Consider the following 24,497-nt stretch of genomic DNA (forward strand, 5'->3'; position numbering starts at 1 on the left):
AACAAGTAAAAAAACTACAAATAACACAGATTAATTTATTTATTTCAAGAATGAATCCTGCATCAAATATCTTAGGGCCAGAAGAAAAAAGAAAAAATACTAAGATTTTCTTTACACTTTAAAATTATTTTGTTCTTTTTAAAACCATCACACAAAAAAAAGAAACAAATACAATTTTGTAATTAAAAATGTAACTGTACACAGCAGAATACACCATTTATTGCAAACTGAACACCCCTGACACCGCAAAAACTATCAACAATAGCATTGCAAATTCACCTACAGATATGAAAAGACGAAGTAAAGAAACGACTCTGATCCAGCTCTTCTTCTGCAAAACTAACAGCTGTGGAAAGTTTGGTCCCCCCACCCCCTCCGAAAGTCACCACAGTATGTTTTGAGGCGTGAAACTGCTCGGGTCCGTTTGAACAGAGTGGTCTTAGAACTGTAGCAGCGTCGCTGGGAGACACCGCAGTTCTGCAAAACTGAGCCCAAATGAGTGTACAAAAACAAACCTTCAGTCCATCTGAGCGGAGAAGGAAAACCTGACCATCTTAAAGCGCTCCTCACAGAAAAGGTTTTTTTCTCGTTTTTAAAAAAATTGTATATATAGCTATATTTAAAAAAAAAGACACCGTCATTGCTGGAAAGTTAAAAAGCAGTTTGATTAGAAATATTGGATTCAGCAGCCTCAGGTCATTCAAAATGTTTTAACATGCCTCCTACATCAACGACTTTTACAGTTTTGAAGCGTTCCTACCAACAGGTGCTAATGTAGTGAAAGCTGGAACATGTTGGTAAAACTCGATTGTGCTCAGGATGATTAAAGGAAAACTTGTTCCAAAGCTCCTGCAGGAGACAGACTTTTGGAGCAGACAGTACCGTGCCTTTAACCTTTAATCCACTGTCACAGACCAGACCGTGAAGGGAGACATCAATAAATAAGAAAGAAGTTCACCTCAGCCTGAACCGCGAGCCACCAACAGAACTGGACCGAGCAGGAAGAGTTAGGGTACCCAGCCCCTAAGTCACAACTTTAAAACATCAAACTGGTGACTGATGCAAAAATATCCACCCCACAGCTGCTGACAGCTCTTTTACTTACATTCAGGTGCTTGACTAAACACCAGAAAAAACAAACAAACAAACAAAAACAAACTAAATCAGTATCTCAGTTACATCAGTTTTTAAATCAAGGAACACAACGACAGAGCTGTTGAAGTTCAGGCTCCAGGTGACGTTTCAGTGACCAAAGGTACAGCGTTCTGTTTGGATCCTCTCCAGCCCTGCTCAGACACATGCAGTGAGAGATCAGGCTGTAGTTGGTGCTAACGTCCTGCAGGGGGGGCTTCTGACCTGTGGAGGACAACACCTGACCCACATCCAAGGCACCAGTGCCTGAACTCATCTGTTCAGCACATACTTAGCACTCAGTGATGGCTTAATGCATCTGTAAGGAAGAGGACCTCATTCTGATTTTACATGACAGGGCTAATGATTCTGGTGGTGGAACTACTCAGGGCTGAGACTAGTTGGAGACCATGAGGGACTCCAGAAAGTGACGGTTCTCAGTTTCCTCGTGTGACTCCCAGAGGCTCACAGTCTTGTAGCTTGACTTGGAACATGTACAAAAAATAGTTTGTCAAATTTTCTCTCAAAATGAAGTTGTTGCAGGTGTCTTGAACCCTTCTCAATTTTGTCACAGGCATCTCCAACCTGTTTCAAGAGCGTGATAGCTGTATTCTGACAGTTCTCCTCCAACAGAACAAATCTGAGGTCAAGGTCTAAAAAACACAGGTGATAAATAATAACCGATCCAAATCTGCCCATCTTCTGAAGTGTAGTCTAGTAGATTAAATCCTAAGCGTGGAGGTGGCTGCTGAGGTGTATACAAAATGACCAGATGAAAGCAGACCGGTACCCCTCTGAACGAAGAAGCTTAAAGGAATTGTGAGTAAAATCTTCAGGATGTGCTTGATGTAAACAAGTCGTGTTTTATGGTTCCACATTGTAACAGAGGGCTATTTGCCTGTGATGACAGAATCTCCTACACATTTTGTTCTCCACAGGAGCTGTGTTGAGTAAACACCTGCACCCGTATCAACAAGGTGCAGGTAGTTAACCAGCAACAAGACGAGCACAGACAAGAAAACTCTGCAGCTGTGACACAAACATTCAGAACACGAGAACCTCACCATCACAGATCCAACTTTGTTACAGGGTTCCTAAGACAGCTCCAGCCATTCAACATCCTGAAACACATCCTACCTGTCAGCCCAAAGAAATCAGTAACTAGTTCTCAGCACAGCATGTGCCTCTACACATTCATTACTATAAAGATTTCAAACAAAGCCTCAAAGAGCAGAATGAAATGTGTTAACACAGCTCATACAGAAACTATGTTCTCCAACTCTCCCCGGAACATAACAACCATGACTTTAAAAGAACATACAAGAACTGTCTGAACGTATACAGGTTCTGACCTTTTGTTCTTAACCTGCAGTTTCCTGTGAACGTCACAAAGCAGCTTCAAGGAGAGACTGTCCTCGAACCCTGCCTCCACAGACACACAGCTGAAAGTCTCTGCAGGGTTTTGGACTCATCGTGGTGATTCAGTACCATCAGAGCAGGGATGAGCATGAACTCAGGATTCTTTTTTCTTAACTGGGAACTATTTAAAAGCCAAGAGGTTTGCACAGAAACGGGAGTTTTTGAATCTTTTTATGGCTACACCAATAAACAACAAGACAGTTCACTTGATTAAACACTTGTTCCAAACCAGGTACAGGGAGAAGAGAAGAGCTGATTCCAATCAAGGTATTCTTAAGTTTGTTCATGTTCTAAACAAAGTTTGGGCTGGTATCTCACAGAGTTGTGACTGCTGGCGAACGACATTCACAAGGGAGTTTTCAAAATGTCTACAAACGTTTGTGGTGGTTCCCAATTATCTTGTGCGAGTCGCAGTCTCGCAGTCGTGTCGCTTGAACATGTTTAAAAGGTTTGTGCAACAACTTCTCAACATACAGTAGTTGCAGAGCCATCACAGGTGTCCTGAACCTGTTTCAGTTCAGTTTTTATCATTCTAGAGCTGGATTTTGACACCTGCACAGGAGCTCCACTGTGACAGAAAACATTACACTAAAAGCAATGATAAATCTTTTAAAAAAACAAAACAAACTGGTTCAAATTTGTTTCTCCTCATTTCTAAAGTGTACTCTAGTAGATTAAATAATGAACAAAGGGCAGCTACTGAGCTGGGTACAAAGCAGGCTGATAATTCAATGAGACTATAACTGAAAATTTACCCATTTTCTTACAACTATTAGTCTCCAACTAGTGTCCACAGTTGCAGCCCAGTGAGATACTGGCTTTAGTGCCCTGTGGTGACATAAATGACAGAAGGAGAAGAAATAATCTTAAAAGTCATCTTGGTCCTAACTCACCAAAATTAGGTGAACCAAGATGAAATCAAAGGGCCGATTACATTTGAAGGTAAATATAAACTTGTCTCAGTGTTTAACAGTGTCTTCAGTACAACTTAATTGATACCATTTCAACTCTACCATCTAAATAAAGAATTACATGATCTGAAGAGCTTCCTGTCCTACAACTAGCAGTGTGATACCTCATGATTGATCTGCAGCCAACCTGACACCTTGATAAGACAAACCTCTAAGGATCAGACATATTAACAGTTAAAAAAGCTCATTGCATCATTACTAGAAACTTGGTCTTCTCATTAAACTACATTTTTTGACCTCAACCAGACAGTTTAAAGACTGTAATCTGTTTGTAAATTCTCTCAGTGTCTCCTGCCTGTTCCTAAGTCTAAGCTTCCTCTCTAATGTCATGTCTGGGACCTGTTTTTATGTTGTGTTAAACTGAAAAATGATGCCTGGGTGGCCTGAACCAGCAGCCCCAGCTTTAGACAGCTGAGGAACCGGCTGTCTGACTTTACTGCTGAAAACAGGCAACACAATATCTGCTGAAAGAAAATGTGCAAAACACGTGCTTTTCATCTTTTCCTCCACACAAGTGATCCATCTCCCTGTGAGTCAGAGAGCTGAATGTTTGATCTGTTCACTGATGGTTCGAGGTGAGCTTCCTTTCCTCTGATAGACAGTCGTTTGTCACTTGTAGGAAGGAAAACCAGGTCCACTGTGTGACTGAACAAAGTGTTACCATACTTCTACAGTTTGTTACTGAACGCTGGAACCTCCTGGGCTCTGCGGGGTAGAGACTGAGGGGGAGAGGGTCGGGGTCTGCCATGGAGGCTGCAGTTCTGGACACTGTGGCAGCCTTAGGGCCAGCGCTGTGGGGGTCTTAAAGGGGCATCAGTCGGGTGGTTTGGAACAGGAGAGGGTTCAGGTCCTCGGCATGGACAGCCCGGTGGAGAGACGGCTCGGAGCGACTCCGCTCAATTTTTGGCATCAGGTCTTGCACCTGCTCAATGGCTACGAGGATCTAATAGATGAAAAGCAAAAACAGGAAAGATGTTAGTCTGATCAAATTAATGAAGTGGTTCACATACAGTCCATGGTGTCTGAATGTGTTATGAATGACTCTTAGCTACTACAACATCAAACTTTAGCTCAATATCTGTAAAACTGGCTGAGTAATTGGAATTTTTGTATTTGCTAAGCTAGCTTAGCTCTGGCAGCCATTCTGAATTGGACTGACTTCAAACGTTAACGAGTTGTTGATATACACCCAATGATTATTTACTGAAAGTTTTATTAAAATCCATCCAGTGGCTCATGAGATAACTGGCTAACAGACAGACAAACAAACACAGGCAAAAATATTATTGCCTGCTTTCTGTATTTTGTCGGCGGGCGATACAAACATTACAACCATTGGTTTCTTCAGTTTATCCTGCATGCTGACAGTTACCTGTGCATATGTTGATGCAGTTCACACTACCCACCTGTGGAAACAGGGGCCTCTCATCATGTTTGTACTTCAGACAGTCAATGATGAGTCGTTTCATTGACTTAGGCGAGGTGCTGTACAGTTTACTGAGGTCTGGAGACAAAAACCCGCGTCCAACCATGAAGATTATCTGATGAGGAAAACAAAGAGCAGACAGTTACAGACTGTGCCGAGCACATGAACCCTAACCTGAAACAGGGTTTGGCACCACATAGTGCCTTAACGATACAGCAGAATGAGTTTGACTTTAATTTCTCAACTTGAATTTATCCCATTTTCATTAGGATGTTACATTTCCAAACCAGCAGAGACTAAGCTCATTAACATAGGAAATATTGTGAAAGTCACATCATTCCTAAAGTGTTTACATGAAACAAACAAACAAAACAAAAAACACAATGATGTAAGTCCAAATGCATTTATGGCTTCCTGCTCAGTGACTCCAGTTTATTATCTGACACTTTGATCTGAATGCAGCTTCTGTTGGGTGTTAATTTTGAAGCAGAGTTTCTGAATTATTAGATGATACTAGTGTTTGATTGGACAGTGACTCGTGATCATCAGGCTGCACAATACCATCAGAAACAAGCTGATTTATCTTAAACTTTTCTGGAGCAGAACAGGGTGATCAAACCTGATCTCTGTTGTTAATATTGGAGTACGGCAGCGTTCCAGACATCAGTTCATACAGAACCACTCCATAACCGTACACATCGGACTGGAACGTGTATGGGTTGCTGTCCTGCATTCGGATCACCTCCGGAGCCTCGGGTGAAACATGAGAAGACAAAAGTTCAGAGTTAAATCTTACTACTTAGATTCAGCAGGCATATACGTCTTGACTATGCTGGACTATCAATGCTGATGTCATTTTTATTGCCAAACATCTGGAGGTTGATTTAAAACACTGCAACAGCAACAAATACAAAAAAACACTGAAGCCAGTGAACTGTGGCTGTTGGTGACTTGTGGGAGACAAAAATTGTGAGAAAATTTGCAAACTTTCACTAGAAATTGCACTAGATTGACACGTTTGCATATGTTGCTCAAACTTCCAGCGAAATTGGGCCAAAATTAATCGTGAGTACACATAACTGTTTTTCATAACATGCTTGTGACAAAATTGAAAATGTCTGACCTTTGGAACTGCCATTTGACAATCGCAAAAAATGTTGTGCAAGAGTGATGTGATAGTTATTTGTGACAACTGAGAAATCTGGAACATGTAAATACAAAGCCTCTCTCCAGCCCAGCAATACATTTATCACCAGACGTCAAGCTCTTTGAGCTCAAGGAAGAAGCTGCTGGATGAGGACCACACTGACCTGCTGAAGGCCGCTGCAGTAAACAATGCCCGGGTCATGTTGAGACCATGAAGTCCGGTTGTTGTCTCCAATCAATCACAATCTGGTTTCACAGGTCGCCAACTGCTCACATTCCTCAAACATTTTGATTCATTTAAAAAAACAAAACACTAAACTGAGAAGAGTTTGAGTCAGGTTCCAGACACCCACAATGACTGACTCAGAGAGCAAGGCCTCGCAACCAACACAAGGAAACTGAAAACCCTTCAAATGTTAGAAACCCTCACGAAAGCCATTTTGATTTCTCACCAACAGTCGCAGTTCAACAAAACCTTAAAATGTAAAAGGTTCTTACTACAAAATGTAAACAACAATAAAAACATTACAAACAGCCAAAAAAACAAGTCAGATTATGTGGCATTTGTCTTAGATCAGAGCTGAGCATGAGCACCTTTTTTACAGTTCTACAGTTTATGCAACAATGACAGCAGACACGACATCAAGTCCGTTATAAAGCAGAGGATCAACGTGTGCATCAGCATGCAACAAAAAATGATTCACAAGGTTGATGGAGGCAAATGAGAATGTTTTTGTTTAACTCCAAGCTTGTTGACCAGGTGGTGATTTAAACTGTATTCTAATTTCTCTCCTTCCTATTTTTTTTTTCCCTTCAGACCTGTAATCATGAACACCCCCCCCCCTTTCTGGGTAAATTTGATCTGTGTATTCCTAATAAAATGTTTACAGTAAAAAAAAAACAAAAAAAAAAAAACATCAGAACAGAGAAGCAGAAACAGAATCCAAACTACACAACTTTCTCTCTCTGTTGCTAAAAAACCAACAAATAATATCCTGCAAATTAGTAGCCAGAGCCCTTTGTAAAAATAAACCAAACTATTTACAAGACAGCTGTTTAAAAAGACAAATTTGAGCTTCTTTTACATATCTCAAAACACTTCACACACCCTCTTGGCACTAATTTTCAAAACTGTTACCAAATGAGTTTGCTTGGGAACAATATGTAAACACCCATTCCTCAATGAGTTTGATCAGCTTTAAGCTGAAGTCAAACATTTCTGGGACTGTCAGAGAACAGTCAAAACTTTGAAATTCAAAAGGCCCATCTTATTGAATGAATGCAAAACACCTGCCACCTTTCATAGATTAAGATCATCTCATGCTGAGAAATGTCAAATAACATTATGCTCCATTGGATGTATGTCTAGAACTGATTAACTTTTGGAGTTGATCCAGTTCAAGATGGCTGTCACAACTAATCAACATCAGTCAAAAATAAATAGCTATAATTTGGTTTTACAGGTACAGTGTCTTGCAAAAGTATTCATGGATGTTTTCTGCTTTTATGGCTGGCCTTCTTTACAAAAATATATATTTAAAAAAGCCTTCAGTGTCAAAGTGAAACTATGTATGTATATTTATGTATAATAAGTAGTTGCATTAATATTCATCCCCTTTAAAAAGATCAGAATTCATAATTTATCTCAGAGAAAAGATTATGGATTCAAAAGGATTTCCAAGGCCCTAAACATCTCCAAGAGTTCTGTCAAATCCATAACTAAGAAATAGCAGGTGTATGGAACATGTATAAATCTACCTCACAAACTGAGTGACGTGAAGAAGGAGAATAATGAGAGAGACCACCAACACACCTGTGACACTCTGAAGGAGTTCCAAGCTTCAGCAGGTGAGATGGAAGAGACTGTACATATAACAACTAAGGTTTATGGGACAGAGGCAAACACAAAACCACTGTTGAAGAAAACTCAGAATAAGCTCGACTAGAGTTTATATAGATTGTTTAGATACTCATGTCAAGATTTACTCTGAGTTTTTTTCAACAGTGGTTTTCTCCTGGGGATGTTTAGGGCCTTGGAAATCCTTTTGTATTCATCCCCTGAATACTTTAACAAGGCACTGTACTAAGCTAAGATTTGATGTAGTAGTAGCTTAAAGTCATCCGCAACGCATACAAGATCTCTCAAGAAAGACAAGACTGAAAAATGTCATTTTAAAGTTTGCTCAAAATGGCTATAACTCCATTTCTCAACATGTCATCTTAGTCAAATTGACATGAAAGGTGGAGAGGGATATGCACTCCTTAAATAAATGATAGGTCCTTATTTGTTACTGCATTCATTTTAAGAAACACTACATTTAGTCAAATGAAAAGCCAATTCTATATCTAGGATCAACTTGTTTATATGATGATGCACATTTCAGAAAATGTAGAACGTAACCAGATCTGATCGTTTTAGATTCTAACTTTTACTGATAGTCACCAAAGTGGTCTTTCAGACAGGAGGCCACCACATGTAGCTGTAGTCACTTTATTAAAAAGGAGGTTTTGTTTGAGACAGGTTCATGAAAAGCTTACCATCCAGAGGATGGAGCCACTGGGCTGCTCGACTTGTTGAGAGCCACTCCATCGAGACTTCACCGTGGCCAAGCCAAAGTCACCAATCTTCACAGTCCAGCCCTCGTGGAGAAAAATATCTGACAGCAAAGCTCAGGAAATGTTTTATCAAACAGGTGAAGTGCACATTTGTAGTACCACACAAACCGAGCAGAAATCTGTAAGACGTGAGAGGGGCAGAGAGGAAACACCCACAAACAACAGGAACCTTTTTAAAGCTCAAATCTGTAGAAATGATGCAGTAAGATTATAAAAATTTGAGCAAAAATATTTTTTTTACATTACCTTTTCTGAAATTCAGGATTAAACATAAAATCAAGCAATGGTTTAACTTTAAATATACATAATGTTGAATTGAAAGCAGTGTCAGTAGTGTGCTCTATGAACTTGTGCATATTATAAGCAAATGGTTTTGGTTGTGGTTAAGCTTTTAGAAGCTGCAGGATTTTAGTCAACCCTTTGTGGTTATTGGTTAAATTTAAAACTGCTCAGACTCAATTTTCTCACGTACACACGTAGGGTTTATTTTCATTACCTTGAGACAGAAAAGGATACTGTTCGATTTCAGATCTCGATGAATTATGTTCTTTGCATGAAGGTAACTGTAAGGGAGGCACAAAGAAAAACAGAAATAAATCTACATTATTATTGCAACTTTAACAGCATTTACTGCAGCCTGCATGTATTTCAGAAAGGCTTCAGGTCAGTTTGTACTTCCACCAAATTATACCTTTGCACTTAAAAAATTTAAAAGAAATGTCAGATTGTCAAATAACATGAAATTAAAATTCCTGCTGTCATCTTAAGTCTGTGTCCTGTATTTAGGTTTTAATCATAATGTTTATTCAGATATGTTTCCATTTAATCATTTGATCTAATATACAGACACACCCTCAGGCCACATTCCTTACTGTGTGCCACTAACACGCTGCAGTAAGAAAGGAACCAAAAACAGTGTAGACTGTACAACACAATATTATTAGAACCATATCAAGTTGATTATAAACAACAGACTGTGTGTGCTTTTCATTCCTTGTCTGGATTTGCTTCATGTTCTGTTAATATGCTAAGATCGTTGTCCTTTATGAATCAAGTCTGGGGGGGGGGTCCCTTTATTATTATTATTATTTATCCGTTGATTGGGAAAAAGTATAAGATAAAACACCTCTTTTCATGTGACCATGCACACAAACCAAAGCAGAAAGTCTGAGTTAAAGTAACATCAGAACCACTGTTGTAGTACCTGTACTTCATAGAGTTTTAGGTTTTGTCAAGCCAGACCAAGAGAAAACCCTGCACTGCTGAACTTGCTTTCTATTCTCTTCATTGTCAACTGTGCCTGGTACGTGCCTGTTTATATGTACCACAACTCAGCAAATAGTGACAGTGTGTAAGTATTGAGTGTTTAAAAAAGCTGTCATAAATATTTATTACAAATATTATGGGTATGGTATGAATGGGGCTAAGTTTGTTGGTGCCTTTAGAGCTCATTGAACCAGTGCTTCTTTTTTTGTGAAAAGTGATTCAGTTAAAAAGCATTTCTCTAACAATCTAAAAGTGTGCACCACACTAAATATGGAGCACAGAAAGCAAAGGTGAGAGCTGTCTGAGGAGCTCAGAAAGAGGATTATACATATCCATGTTAAAGGTAAAGGCTACAAGACCAACTCCAAGCAGCTTTGTGTTCCTCTGAGCACAGCTGACAATATTATTAAAAATATGACAGTGTGCAAGTGTGAGTGGTGAAAGGTCTTACTCCATGCCCTGTGCCGTCTGTCTGGCCACATCAATGCGACGCATGGTGTCAAACTTGGTTTCTGTGACATGCAGATGGTGGTACAGGCTGCTGCCTTCACACCACTGTGTGATGATGGCAAAGTTGGGCTTAGTCATGAAGCCCATAAACAGCAGGATGTTGACGTGGCGGGTTTTCCTGCAGAGTGCACAAGTGGTAAAAATGTTATAAATCCACTGAGGAAATTCCTAGGAGTGAAATGACAAGTAGTTTTTCTGTTAAAAAAAGAAAGCAGTGCTCACCGTAGGACCTGCATTTCATTTTTGAAGGCCTGTAGCTGCTCAGGCGTCGGCTCCTTGACCTTAAGGATCTTGATTGCTACATCTCCATGCCACTTGCCCTTGTAGACCGTCCCGAAGGATCCAGTACCTATCCTCTTCAGAACAGTGACTTCTCGATGAGATACCTCCCAGTAGTAACTCGAGTCTCTGTAGCCTCCTCGATGCTAAAATAACACAATAACAGAATGATTTGAATTTTTTTCAGTCTTGTATACAACTAATCTGAAAGACAATCTTTATGGCCACAGGCTAACAAGATTTGCTCCTGGTCTGAAAACAAACACAACCCCAACAATAAAACCTACCACTTTCTTTTTGTCATCAGATGAGGAAGGTTTGCGTTCTTTGTGCTCTGAGGGGGACTTCGGTGGTTTCCTACCAGGAGAACCAAGAGTGGAGGGTGGGCTGGTGGAGGGTTTCGGTGAGGGCTCAGGACCTGCAGAAATGAGGGGCATCAAACTCAAGAGTTGATTCAAAAGCAGAAGAATAAAATAGATAATATAAAAACAGCTGATGGAGGGATGCTGTACCTATTGTGTTGAATTTCATTAATTCCTAATAAAAAAACAAAACAACAACAGTAGAGTCAGCATTAATAGTTCACACACAAGTAAATTACTGGATAAGTGAACAACATGGACTCTGACCTCCATGCCGCTGATGTTAGCGAGGTCCACCGTGCTGACCATGTGGACGTTGGGAGTGGAGGTGGAGCGATGCCTCTGGAGGGACTGTCCGTCTCCTCCTGCCATGGGAAAGTTAAAGGTCGAGGGTGGGGACAGGAGGCCCATTCTGAATAACAAAGTTATACAGAAACAACTTCTATCAGAATATCAGTTTTACATAACAAGGACATATACATGCATTTAGTTCAGGAGCTTACCCAGCAGGCTCTGGGGTTAAGGCTAGGTTGCTCTGTGACGGAGAATTTTCTGGCAATAATATCTGTGGGTAATCATCTGTACAGGAATTGGAATCACACCTGGATAAAGCAGAGGAAAGGTCATGAGCTGAAAAGACCTTATTTTGTTTGTTTAACCTGAGCTCGACTCAAAATAAAAATTCAGCAAAAACCAAAACAAACTGAGCTGAGAAACATTTTTCCACCAGCACAGTGGCTGATCAAACAGGATTTCTTTTCATTCAGCCTCGAATTATTGTTTTCTGCACAACAAAATCTATTTGGTGTGGGGACAAAAAATTAAGGTCGAAATGTTTTTGGATGTTGAGATAACAGGAAGTTATTATTATTTTTTTTTACAAGCTATCTTTCAACTTTAAAGAGTTTTTCTCGACTGGTCACTTTTTTTTTCTTTTAATGTCTGTTTTTTTACATTATTTTCATCTTTGTGTTGTTTTTTTCTCTCCAACATCTTTTCTTTTCATCATCAACTTAGATCAACACGTTCATATACTTCGAGAACTTTGACTGCAAGGCCCAAATTTCTATTTTTACATCAATTTTCCATCATTTTAATAGGGTATTTTTGCCATTTTGAAGTGGGGTTTTGTGGTAATATTATGAACAAATAATATATTACCTGTTGTAGACAGCTTTTTGAATAACATCAGTCGTGAGAAATACTTTACTGACGAGACTGATGAGCTAAGGGCTAGTCTGATGGCAGCCAAGACCAAAGTAGATTGCTGACATTTACAACATCTACAATCTCATAAATTTTATAGAAGTTTAGACAAATATTGTTTTATGAAGCTTTACAGTGCCATTATATTGCATTACATAGTTATTCTGGCAAAAAAAAATTATGATATGCTAATTCACAATGAAGGCCGGGGTTTATGGAACAGATGTGTGACAAAACAACACTACAGGTAGGATTGTAATAATACTAACGTTTCAAACTTAAACAAACATTAAGGAAAATACTCAAAACCCAAAGCTATTGTTCAGTAGTGTGGGTAGAAAAGATTACAAAAACTTGGCCATTTTCAGTACAGCTCTGCTGTGTACACAAACACTGTCTGTAATGACAAAAACAAGGAAATTCAGTGTTTGTGTGTTCAGCCAATAGTAAGGCAGCAGTTAAGTTTAGGTGTACTGAAAGCTGTGTGGAGTTGTGTAACAAAAACAAAATTAAAGCCCTAGCACTTGTTGAAAGAATCCATAACGTCCGCCGCCTTTCATGCCAGAGTTTTAGACATTTTGCACCATCATGAGATGTCATGCTAAGAGTATGTGTTGTGAATGACTCTCAGCTACTATCATACCAAAGTTTGGCCTAATATCTGTAAAATTGTAAAGTTGTAGCCATTTTTGTGTTGGCTAATGTCAATTAGCGGTTATGGCCATCTTGAATTAAATGGAAAAAGGTAATCAGTTGAAGATGTACATCCCATTAAAGCTGCCAGCAGTGATGAATGGCCCCTGCACCTTGGCTCCAGCCTGGGTTGCGATCCCAGGCAATAAAGACCTTCCACCTCTACGCAAAATTATCTCTGAAGTCTCCAGGTAAGCGGTAAGGACATTGTATAAGAACTTTCACATACAGTACAGTGAGATATTTAGTAACAGGTAACTTTCTAAGGAAGTCAGCTGACTGCATCGACTCTTCCCTTCATCTTAAGCTCCCATCCTGAGCAACACGTTGGTGACAGCAGAAAGGAATGATTCCCTTTTAACAGGAAGAAATTTACAGCAAAACCAGGCTCAGGATGAGCGGTCATCTGCCTCGACTGGCTGGGGGTTTTTGAAATGTATGAGCTGGAAAAGGGGGACTTTTATTCAAAATGGCCGACATCCATGACTAAAACAATACCAAGAAACATTTGACATAATTTGAAGTTGATATGAAAAGGTATGAAAAAGCAGGTCAGAGAACAAGCTACAAAAATGCAAATATGCAAAAAAGTGATCTTTTTTATACATTTTTGCCGATGATGTCATAAGAAAGACGAACTCAGCAATCAAACGGCGCCCCTTTTTCAAATAACATTAACTATGGCCCTCTGGAAAAAACGCTGCTGACCTAGAGGCTGATTCTAATCTTTAGTAAAATCATTTTGTTTGGACAGAATTTTGGCTAGATTTACAAATTTGTTAATTAAATGTAATAAATGTTTAACAACTTTCTGTATCAGAGAATATTTAATCAATACAACAGGCTAGTAAAAATTCTAAAAACTAGTAAGTTTTTAGAATTTTCTGTTTCAATATGAACAGCAGCAAGTATTTACTCGCTGTTTAGATTGCACAGTGCTGCTATTTTCAAGATTTGATCAAAACAGTAATATCTCTATCTTTTCTCAACATAAGATGACCTTGGTCTAAAACTCTGAAATGAAGGCAGCAGAAGATATATATTCCTTCTTTTAATCTATTTGCTTGATTACTGCATTTTGAGAGGAAATATGTAAATGTGTACATTTATTTAGGGCAAATTTTAGTTTTTAAAAAATGCATGAGGAAACAGTCTGGAGACAGTACAGTTTTTCATATTCTTTCCCATGTGTGCCTGTATACAAAAAAATAAAACTTTTGTTCAATAACAAACTTATCTTGTCAAACTCACCGTTTGCTCATTGTATCCATGTCAACACACACAGTTGGGACCATGCTACTGCAGTGCTGGTGAAATTTGTAGCCACACGTCTGACATCTGAAGCCATTAAAAAGAAACTTGTGGCAAAAATCACAGTAGGCCAGTTTGAAAAACGTTTTCCGTACCTACAGACAAACACAAACAAAATGACTTCTGCGTGTTTTAAAGAACATTTAAATATCAAAAAAATTAATATAATGAAAAAAGTGAGTTTTAACAACTCCCCGATAGGCTCATGTATTCGTCTACTACTTACATAATTGTGCATGGTGAGAGGAATGTCATCCAGGACCTCGACCAAAAGCTCCTCTCCAACCAGAGGAGTGATCTCAGTGTCCCAGTCTGTCAGTCTCTTACGACTGAAATGAAACAGACATAAATAAGAAAATATTTATATATAAACACATTTCTGAACTTGAGTTTACTAATTCATGACTGATGTTCCACAAAGTAAAATGATTCAACCTGATTCACTGATGATCATCTGAGAACTATAGAACCTTATACTGAAATAACAGCTAAAACTAGATGATAAATCTTTACTTAAAGTAAATAAGATCATCAACCTCAGTTAACTACATCATTGCATTATATTTCTGATATCATGGAAAGCGTCTTGTGAATCTGTTTATCTATAAAATCTTTATTTGTAGGTAAAAATCAACATGGGTGACACAGAAATGTACCAACTACTCATCTATCAAATAAAGACAAAACTATGTTTGATTGAAACCTAAATTATTCAGTCCTGGTTTGTTTGTTTTTTAAACTGTTGTAACTTTAATATTTCTTTTTCTTTGTATTAAATTCTAGCATCCCTTACTATTATCTAAAGGGGGCACCCTGACTCTCCAACAGAGCCACCATTAGAGACGGACCGCAGACTAAACCAACACCTGACAGAAAGTTAGAGTCGGACTGGACCAACATCTGACAGATGGCTAGAGACGTTGCTCCTGGAAATAAATGAGGTGGACTGCACATGGTCAGAGTTGATTATATTGTGTTTCAGTTTGGTTTATTTTTTTTTTATTTGAATTGTACAGTCATTTACAAATCAAAACTCTTGAGAGGGAAACCTACACCTAATAAAACACTTAACCTAATAAAGTGGAGAACAATGTCATTCCTTTCCACTGGCCACAAACTTAGAGGAAATGCTGAATTAAATTGCATTTCTTTGCTTTTACTATTCCTTTAAAATAACTTGGGTGATTTTTAGAGGCAAATTTTATAGTTTTACAGATATACATACATGTATGTAATGATTAGCATTTTTTTTTATTTTAGTTTTTCCTAATATTAATGGATTATTTTGACAGAATCTCACTGTACAACAGAAAACATTATTATTCCTACTATTACTACCACTATGTTTTTAAATAATTGTGCAAACTTTAAATTCCAAACCTAGGTGATCATAACTTACAGATAGCAGCTAGCTATAGCACTTCGGACAGTCATTTTTTACTATTTCTGGCAAAACACCCACGTAATGCTAAATCAGCAGTGGTTTAAAGATTTATATAATAAATAAATAATAGTGTTTGCATGAAATACTACAAGACTTTGAAGACTGAAGTGGTTTTGTACTGAGCAAACACACTCCCAAAGCATATTTTGTCTTTTACTATAAATTTCTATGCAAATAATCATGTAAAAAGAAACTGATGATGGTAAATGTTTATAAAATAGTGTTTGTGGAGGTGTGTTAGGATGACAGAGATCCACTTTGGTGTTGGCAGTATTTGAACAAGCTATTAGCTCAACAATCCAGTCATAATTTAAACTATTTCCTCAAGTTATGGGTCATTCAAAGAACTATCTACAACAGATAAGATATTTGTTCTTAACCTTTACACAGAACCTCACTTCAAAAAGGCCTAAATTACATTTTAAACAGTTGTATATAAAGACATCAAGACATCTCATACTTTTTAAAATGTGGCTTTAGAGATAGCGTATCATCACTAAAAACACATTATTTCTTCAATTTTATCTTAATGACTGTATCTGGTTTGAACAAGACGAACCACAGTGAATGTTTTAGTAGGATTACATGAAGACAAAACGTTTGTATGTACAGTATGTGGATGTGATGAGATTTGCTGCAGCTTCTCAGACTTTCATGCAGATAATAAGGAATGTAGTCCATTATTTGCTACCGATGCGAGTGGTCAGACAGCAGTGACATCTTACCCTTCTAGTAGGCGAAACACAGCACAGCAGTCTTGGCTTAGACCTCTCACTTTGAGTGCTTTATCTAGAACTTCGTACACAGTTTGTCCATTCCGGACATTCACCTGCCAAAAAAAGAAAACCCCACAGTTAAAAAAGTTGAGTTGTTAACTCGTATTTATTGGCCATATAACCATTACTGAGAAAATATCAACAAACTAAACTACTACTGGCATAACAGATGTTGAGAATTGAGCCTCAGTCCAGTGGCCAGACCCCCTTTTTACTCCAAAAACTAAAGCTACATTCCTGTTCTAACCACAACAAAGCTCTTATAGACGACAGTGTGGGATGTCAGTCAGCCACAAATGTTGCTTCCATGGTAACATTCCACACAAGATGTTTCATAATTGTGCATACTTTACTCACATGGTAATACACAACACATCTGGTGTGTAAAAATGTATGCATGACAAAATGTTGCTCATTTTATATGCAATACGAATCTCTGCTGAATGAAGAAACTGCAAGTACAGACTAAAGTGTATCCATTCAGTGGAAAACATTAATTTCTGTGTGAGCAGGGTACACTATATACATAAAATGTTTGGGGGGTGAATAAATAAATAAAAATAACATATAAACAAAACAAAACAAAAAACCCAAACAGGTGTTTTAAGTTGATTTGTTTCCTGGCATTCCTTGAAGAAATACATAAAGCTGAGTTCATCTCATGCTACCAGGACCTGGCATCTACATGTGGGGACATCACATTTTCAGAGTTTCATTAACATCTGTCCACTGACTCATGAGATATTTGAACTAGTGGATGGTACAAACAAACAGTATCATCTTTTCACCATTAAAAGATTGAATTATTTGTCTGAGGGTTAATTATATGAACCTTTCCCAGCAGAAATAAGATTATTAATGTCAAAGGAAAACCTGTGTATAGAGTGCTGGAATGGTTCTAGCGCTGATTTCTGAAGAAATGGTAAGTTTGACTGAGGTGTCCATGATGTGACTGACAACTCCTCTTTCACACCGCCTACAAGTGTGTGAAAACACACGAGTCTGAGCAGACACTGGCAGTCTGCTATATGTATGACACATAATGTAAGACTTCAGAAGAGGTTTACAAAGTTATTTTATTTTATGTGTACCTTTAAAGTTACACAAAAAACACAATTCAGTACCTGCCTATGCTGCGCCACCTATCAAAGCAAACTTTTAACTTTTAGGGGAAAATACACACCAAATAAATAAATAAATAGATGTTCTTGAATTCACTAAAGGAATGAATATCACCTGCTGCCTTTCACACCAGAGCTTTAAATTTAGATCATCTAATGCTAAGAAGCAATGACAGAGGTAGGGCTGCATGGTATTAGAAACACTAACGATGTGAGATATTTCATATTTTAATGACAGTGCTGATTGTGATAAACCAACATTTTCCGCACTCCTCACTTTCTTTTCTGTCATTACTGTCATCTAAACCAGGTGTAAGCATCAAGGCCAGTGAGAGGCTGATGGATTGACCAAATATATTATTAGCAGCAGAACATGAATGCATGGTACTTGGCAGTCCAGGTAGTCCTTTGTGGCACTGATGTTGCACTTACTGATATTACGGTGACAATAAATTTGTAATATATTTGTGCAGCCTTGGAGAGACTTAGAAATGTTTTGTTAAATGGTAAAAACAAGGTTATGTATGATCTTTCACACTGTGTTGGCGCTCAAAACATGTTTAGAATGACTCTCAGTTACTACCACACCAAACTTTACCTTAAGTCTAGGGCTGCAACTAACGATAATTTCAATAATCGATTAATCGGGCGATTATTTTCTCAAATTATCGGTCGTCTTGGAATTCATTCATTCATTTTGGCCCACATAAAAAAGTTATCTGTATGTAAAGGAGTTGGTTGATGTAAAACTTTTACTACTTTCTTATTTTTAAATAAATCAATATAAATTCAATTCAACATTCTTACTTTATATACTTAGCTCTCAAGCAGAAAATAACAATAGCTTATTTACCACCTGTGTTTCACATCTCTAAAAAACTTACAACTAAATCAATTAAACACACACAACTACAAGTACCATTAAACAATTAATTACAAAAATAAGTAGATGTAAATTTAGTTGAATGTTGCCTCACTCTTCACTTGCATACAGTGATCGACCCATGACTAAACATTACTTTGTGATGCCACCGGGTGGCGCTGAAAGCAGCGTGCAGTTTCCTGTATGCTAACTGCTGCTAACAGAGCTCACAGAGCTAGTTCTGCTGCTGAACAACTTTAAGACTAAACACAAAACCCTATTCAGCAGATTCTAACCTGCAGTGAGTAAACATGCCCCCCAAAACGGTAATGGAGTAGCAGAAAGAAAGTTTGCAGTGAGGAAGAGGAGTCGTAGCTTCTTCATCATCATACGGAGCGGACAGAGTTTTTTTTTTTTTTATGGAGCGGACGGAGCAATGACATATTTGGGACGGAGTTTGTTCAGCAAACACGCTGCGGGTGACGTCACCCTTTCCGCGACAACGTTAGTGACGCATAAATTGCACGACACATATCGATAATGAATTTTGTCGCCAATGCTTTTAATCATCGAATTTTATTGATTCGTTGTTGCAGCCCTACTTAAGTCAATTAGCTGTGGTTTTGATTTGGGTTGGCTCAGAGTTATTTAGCTGTAAATACATCCAATGATTACTTTGAGAGAGTTTCATTAGAAACCGTCCAGTGTTTGACATTTTGCTAACACAGGCAAATAAACACATACAGGTTGAAATATTATTGTCTGACATGACAAATAACAGACTGACATCCATGGTGGTTCAAGAGTGTTTAAAAACAAAAGCTTTGGTTTTCTGTTGTGTTTAAAGGCGAGATAACAATGAAAAATCATGTCTATTAGTCACAAAAAAAAACTACTAACAGCAGTTTCAACAAATAATCTCAAATTTTGACTCGTTGGTTCCCTGTATTCTGCTTCAGTCAACCTCAGTCACTTTAAATAGCTATTAAATGGACATGATGTAGCTTTTTCAACAACCTTAATTTGGAGAAACAACGTTTGGGCAGACAGCACTGATGGGCCAGTGGCTAGTCCATACCGCCATCTTAAACCAACTCCAGTCCCTAAAATTTTACTGCATGTCACAAGGACACTATTCTGAAAAACCTTTACATTGTCAATCACATTACAGATTTTTACACAGAATTTTATGATTATTTGCAAGCCAACAGGCGACAGCAGCTAGCTGTAGCACCTCTGGCACCACCTCTGATCAATTCCAGCAGAAATCACAATGTTTCTACAGGAATAACCACAGTTTACAAAACAGTGTTTAGATGAACCACTTTGAAATTGTGAAGATTAGTTATTTTAGAACAAAAAAACAATCTTTTAATATTAGCTTGTTATTGCTGCCTGAGCTGACACACTTCCCAAGCTGATCACTCACATCTTAAAACAACTACAACACTTCATAGTGATTTATACAGACCCAGACTTAAATTTTATTTCTCCATACTGAGGTCATTTAAAAAGCCATCTACAACAGATAAGATATTTTTTTATAACTTCTACACAAAATAGCACTTGAATACAGGGTATCCCTCAGTGTATTATAAGCCTGGCGGCCCGCCAGGCTTTGGTGACCCTGCTGCCAGGCTAAACTCTGCTTCTTTATTATAAATACGTCATTTTTTATACACATTTTTTCCCATCCGCACCTACAAAACCGCTACCTTTATCTACCTCACTGCGCGAGGGTGCGCGTGCCAACAGTGACGCACCTATGCTGCCCCCGCCCCTGCGTGAAGGTCCCGCGCGGTGTCGCTTTGTGCACCTTTTGTAACTTGGCAAGGACCGTGGTGCTCTAGTGGAGCTGGTTCACCTGTATAAGCATTTATATGATCCCTCAGTGAAAGATCACAAAGATAATCAAACGGTTCAAAACTCATGGAAGGAGATTACTGCTGCAGCCAATAAAAAAGAGTGTTTATAGACCACAGAGGGAAGAAATATTAGTCCTATGATGGGCGAATCACAACTAAAGCAAATAAATCAATAACAGTCAAACTGAAAGTTTAAACATCCTCTCCGCATAACAGCCAGAAACACAACAGTTCTTCCTCCTGAATACGTGCAGCCATATTTGATGTGACAACCATCTGCTCTCTTTTTTACCCTATTTCCACTGGTTACATAGTGTACTGCCCCCTGTCTTTTCGGAGAAAACTGCACCGACGTAAGCGTAACGATGTAACCAAATATGGTTAGTTGAGCTAAAATTCAGCGGGTGGTTTTACAAGACCGAATATGGTAAGCAAGTTTTGTGCTTAGTGAAAATATCAATTTGACACATGGTAATTTATCCATGTTTAACAGTAAAATGATGCTATTAAATTCAGCGTTAGATATGTTTTGTTTTGATGTTACATGTACGGATCCAACATGCAGCCTGTGCCACAAAAAGCACAGTACAGTACAGTAAATGTGACTTAAATTAGGTGCAAACAATTTGTATTTATTTTAATTGTATTTTTGTTTAAAGAAGTATTTCAAAAGTGCCTTTTTGTAAAACTAGTTGTGTAAATATTTGACACAAATATCTTACAATATCACATAACAAGTAGCCATATTTTTAACTTTCCTGCCAAATTTAATCTTTTTTTTTTTACTAAATCACGGTTGACCGGTGAACGGCCGACGAATGGCCACCTACCACCGGGCTTAGCCTGTTTTCTGAGGGAAACCCTGGAATATGTCTGGTCCCTTTATAACATCCCTTTAAAAAGAGGTGACTTCAGTTTGTTTTAGTTTAATGGGTGTATAAGTGGTTTTGTTCTAGAAACCATGCCATGCAATCCTAACTGGAGCCACTGACTGAAGCAAACACTGCCTGGACATGTGTCAACTCATTGATAAGCATTCCTTAAATATTAGTGATTGACACCTCTTTATGTCACTAAAATTGGTGTACACATGAACTGTGAGCCTTGGAAAACTTCAGATGTATTTCCACTTTTGGAGTTTACTCTTCGCAGGTCTTGCTTGAGTGAAAATATGTTCCGCAAAGAGACTGCTTTAAAGGGAAATGTGGATAGCAAAAATATTCTTCCCACTCTATTCACACTGACTAATGAGGCAATTTAGCACATAGCCACAGTGAGAGGACCACCTAACAGCCATTTTTTTAACAAAGTATGGAAACATGGATTTCTGACATGAACTGCAAGCCAAATAAGCAGAGGAAGGTGGCAAGCACCATCTGTGAAATCTGACGCCAACTGTCCAAGAGCTTAGTCACCAAAATGTTGTGAAAGATGTCAGTAATTACACGTACAACAAAAAGTGTTCACATCATTTGTTCCACAGAGGTGTAAATATCCACTTAAACCACTCACAATGCATTCAGAGTTTTAATTTGTTTATTGTAAAAATTACCCCCAAAAAGTAGAAAAAAATATAGCGTGTCATCTCACCACTGTCCTCTGTTTGTTGGGGAGGTAGACTCGAATGGTGCCCCCACCTCGAGGTACATCCTCTGGACTAGTCTCCCCTGAGGAGGAGTACGAGGAGGAGGTGGAGGACATGATGAGAGAGGCAGGAGGAGCTGGGGAGGAGAAGGAGGGGGAACACAGAATTTAAGACACTGCAACCTTAGGAGAACTGCATGCAGGGTGGGGTCCGGTCCAGGGAAGTCCTTTACTTAGAACCTGCAACAACACACACAAAAATATATTTCAGGTTAAACTATAACAACCAGGGGGCTGAGGGCTTAGATGTTGATCCTAAAATATCAACGACAACTCCAACATAATACAAAATGCCTGTTTCAAGAATTATAAACATTGTACATAAATAAAACACAGCTTTGTTTGACACCAAACACAAATAACAAATGTATACATCTATCCATCTCTGAAACAAGTATGTGAAATACTACATATCCATTTGACATTAGAAATGAAAAATGTATTAGGCTAAAATGATAAGCACTAGAGTAATAATAAAGGTCGACCAATTAATCAGCCAATATTATTTAAAACCTTTTTAAAATCACCCATGCACACTTAGTTAATTACCAAATAGGACAAGGAAAATGCATCACTAGCTGCTACAACTAGCTCACAATTTAGTTTTTTGATGCAAAAAGTCTCTTCTCCATATTAGTTTAACTGCAGAATTCCTTCTATGGGTTGTTAAATATACGTTTAAGTTTCAGCAATTACTGTTATAGTTTACTAAACAAAAATATACACCATGAAAAACAAAATCGGTGGAGCTGAGCCATGAGCTGCCCTAATTTCTAAAGATCTGCTTTGGTCATAAAAAACTCACTACAGTCCACTCCTAATAACAGTTCTAAGATAAATTATAAAAAGTAGAAGACTTTTTTTCTCATAACTCTTAAACAGAACTAATTACAAAAGTGACACAGAAATTATAATAAGCACTTGTTTCATAACCAAAACAAACTAACCCCTAATTTTACTACAATAACCGTGTTGCTCTGAGAAACAATGTGGAAAAACAAATACACTTTTTATGAGTTATACGAATATAGTCAATGAATGCCTGGTTTCTGAAAACTTTGTGTGACTAGTTTAGTTCAGACTAAAGTCGTGTCTGGCGATGCAGACCAGAGTGGCACATACCACAGCTTCCATCTGTGTAATTAGCGGTACTAACGGCAGATTTTTGGCGCATGCGCAAAGCGAGCAGCACCTCCTGAAAGCCTCTCTATATGATATAATCAAACATTTGCCTGGTCGAGCTTTGAATTAACGAAGCAGTCAAACTTATATATCCGTAGACCTACTCGCATTTCGATTACACCTAACATATCTTAGCTAGTCTAGTTGGGATTTTTCTGCTGTGAAATGCAACATTTGGTGTTCTCCGAGGCCATGTTTTTCTCGGGGAGCCACTCAACCAACTTTAGCTAACTAGCCAGTAACTTTTAAAGGGATTTTGTGCCACCCGGATGAAAAGCAACATAATGGCAACGAATTTTGTAGTGCGTAGTTAGCAAAGCGTTGGTAAAATTTTCAGTTCGAGTTTGAAGCTTACCGGCTAAATGCTCTCTTGAGTGGTACAGATTATCCTGGTCCCTCACTGACTGAAACGCTTTGATGCTAGCCAGCTAACGTTAGCCAACCTGTGGGGGTTTACCACCGCGTCAGTTTGGTGCCTACTTCTGCAGTCTTCTCTGTCTAACAAGGACCTATCTAATGACATGTTTAACACAACACGAACCTGCCGTCGCTATATAAATGTTGCGGTGGCAACAAGACCGCCGTATATCTTAGTGTTTTAACGCAGTTTAAGAGTAAAAAGTTACAGCCTTACCTGTAGCAGCCATCTTGAATACTCTCAATCTGAAGTCCGATCTGTCAAGAACTTTAGGGAAAGCTGAAAACCTCCATAATGCTGCGTTCTGATTGGTTGAATCTTGTGTTCGCGCTCTTTCATTGGACGAATACCAGCTGGCCACAAAGGAGGCGGGTCCTTCTCATGCAAATAAATACTAATATTATACAGTTTAGATTAAGAACGCACCCTCACTCACACATTTAATTTATTTTGGAGCTGTTCAGTCTATCCTGAAAAACAGTGAGACCTTTAAACGGTGCTTGTATTTTATTTATTGCCTGCGATTTTAACGTTTGCCTATTTTCAATCGTCTTTTCTTTTGAAATTGTTTTATTGTCTTTGACTTAAGTCACTGTTGAGATTGCAGGTAAAACACTTGTATGCTTTATTTTATATCATTACTTTTTTTTTTGACCAGTTTTATGACGGACGTGTTACAGACGTCTTGGCCAGGTCGCCCTTAGAAAAGAGATCTTGATCTCAGTGGCTTTTTATTTGGTTAAATTAAGCTGAAAGAATCAATTCATGAATGAGCCACTTCTATTTACACTTACAAATACAAAAACCACCAAGGCATGCAAAATTGCACTTTACATATAATAGTTTACT

The 24,497-nt window shown here is 38.3% G+C and overlaps 1 protein-coding gene across 1 annotated transcript; it reads right to left on the reverse strand.

The window, feature by feature from the left end:
- Positions 1-21: 21 nt before the first annotated feature.
- araf (A-Raf proto-oncogene, serine/threonine kinase) lies at positions 22-23,963 on the reverse strand. Its single transcript, XM_017439525.3, has 16 exons — positions 23,865-23,963; positions 21,995-22,228; positions 16,506-16,609; positions 14,563-14,665; positions 14,277-14,431; positions 11,630-11,728; positions 11,394-11,538; positions 11,277-11,301; positions 11,052-11,182; positions 10,708-10,910; positions 10,427-10,603; positions 9,226-9,272; positions 8,632-8,750; positions 5,567-5,698; positions 4,928-5,062; positions 22-4,464 (listed from the first exon to the last, which is right to left on the reverse strand). The coding sequence occupies exons 2-16, from the start codon at positions 22,103-22,105 to the stop codon at positions 4,324-4,326; spliced, it is 1,827 nt and encodes a 608-aa protein (XP_017295014.1). The 5' UTR covers positions 22,106-22,228; positions 23,865-23,963; the 3' UTR covers positions 22-4,323.
- Between the last annotated feature and the right edge of the window lie 534 nt (positions 23,964-24,497).

This window comes from Kryptolebias marmoratus, linkage group LG1, assembly GCF_001649575.2.
Source record: "Kryptolebias marmoratus isolate JLee-2015 linkage group LG1, ASM164957v2, whole genome shotgun sequence".
Lineage (NCBI taxonomy): Eukaryota > Metazoa > Chordata > Actinopteri > Cyprinodontiformes > Rivulidae > Kryptolebias > Kryptolebias marmoratus.

What these genes read in the sequence shown, in the direction of transcription:
- araf (XM_017439525.3), bottom strand. Translation starts at nt 22,105, where the DNA reads ATGTCCTCCACCTCCTCCTCGTACTCCTCCTCAGGGGAGACTAGTCCA. An exon ending in ATGGATACAATGAGCAAACG is followed by an intron (nt 11,729 to 14,276) that starts GTGAGTTTGACA and finishes TGCTTTATCCAG; the next exon opens with GTGTGATTCCAATTCCTGTA. An exon ending in AGAGGCCCCTGTTTCCACAG is followed by an intron (nt 4,465 to 4,927) that starts GTGGGTAGTGTG and finishes TTCATCTATTAG; the next exon opens with ATCCTCGTAGCCATTGAGCA.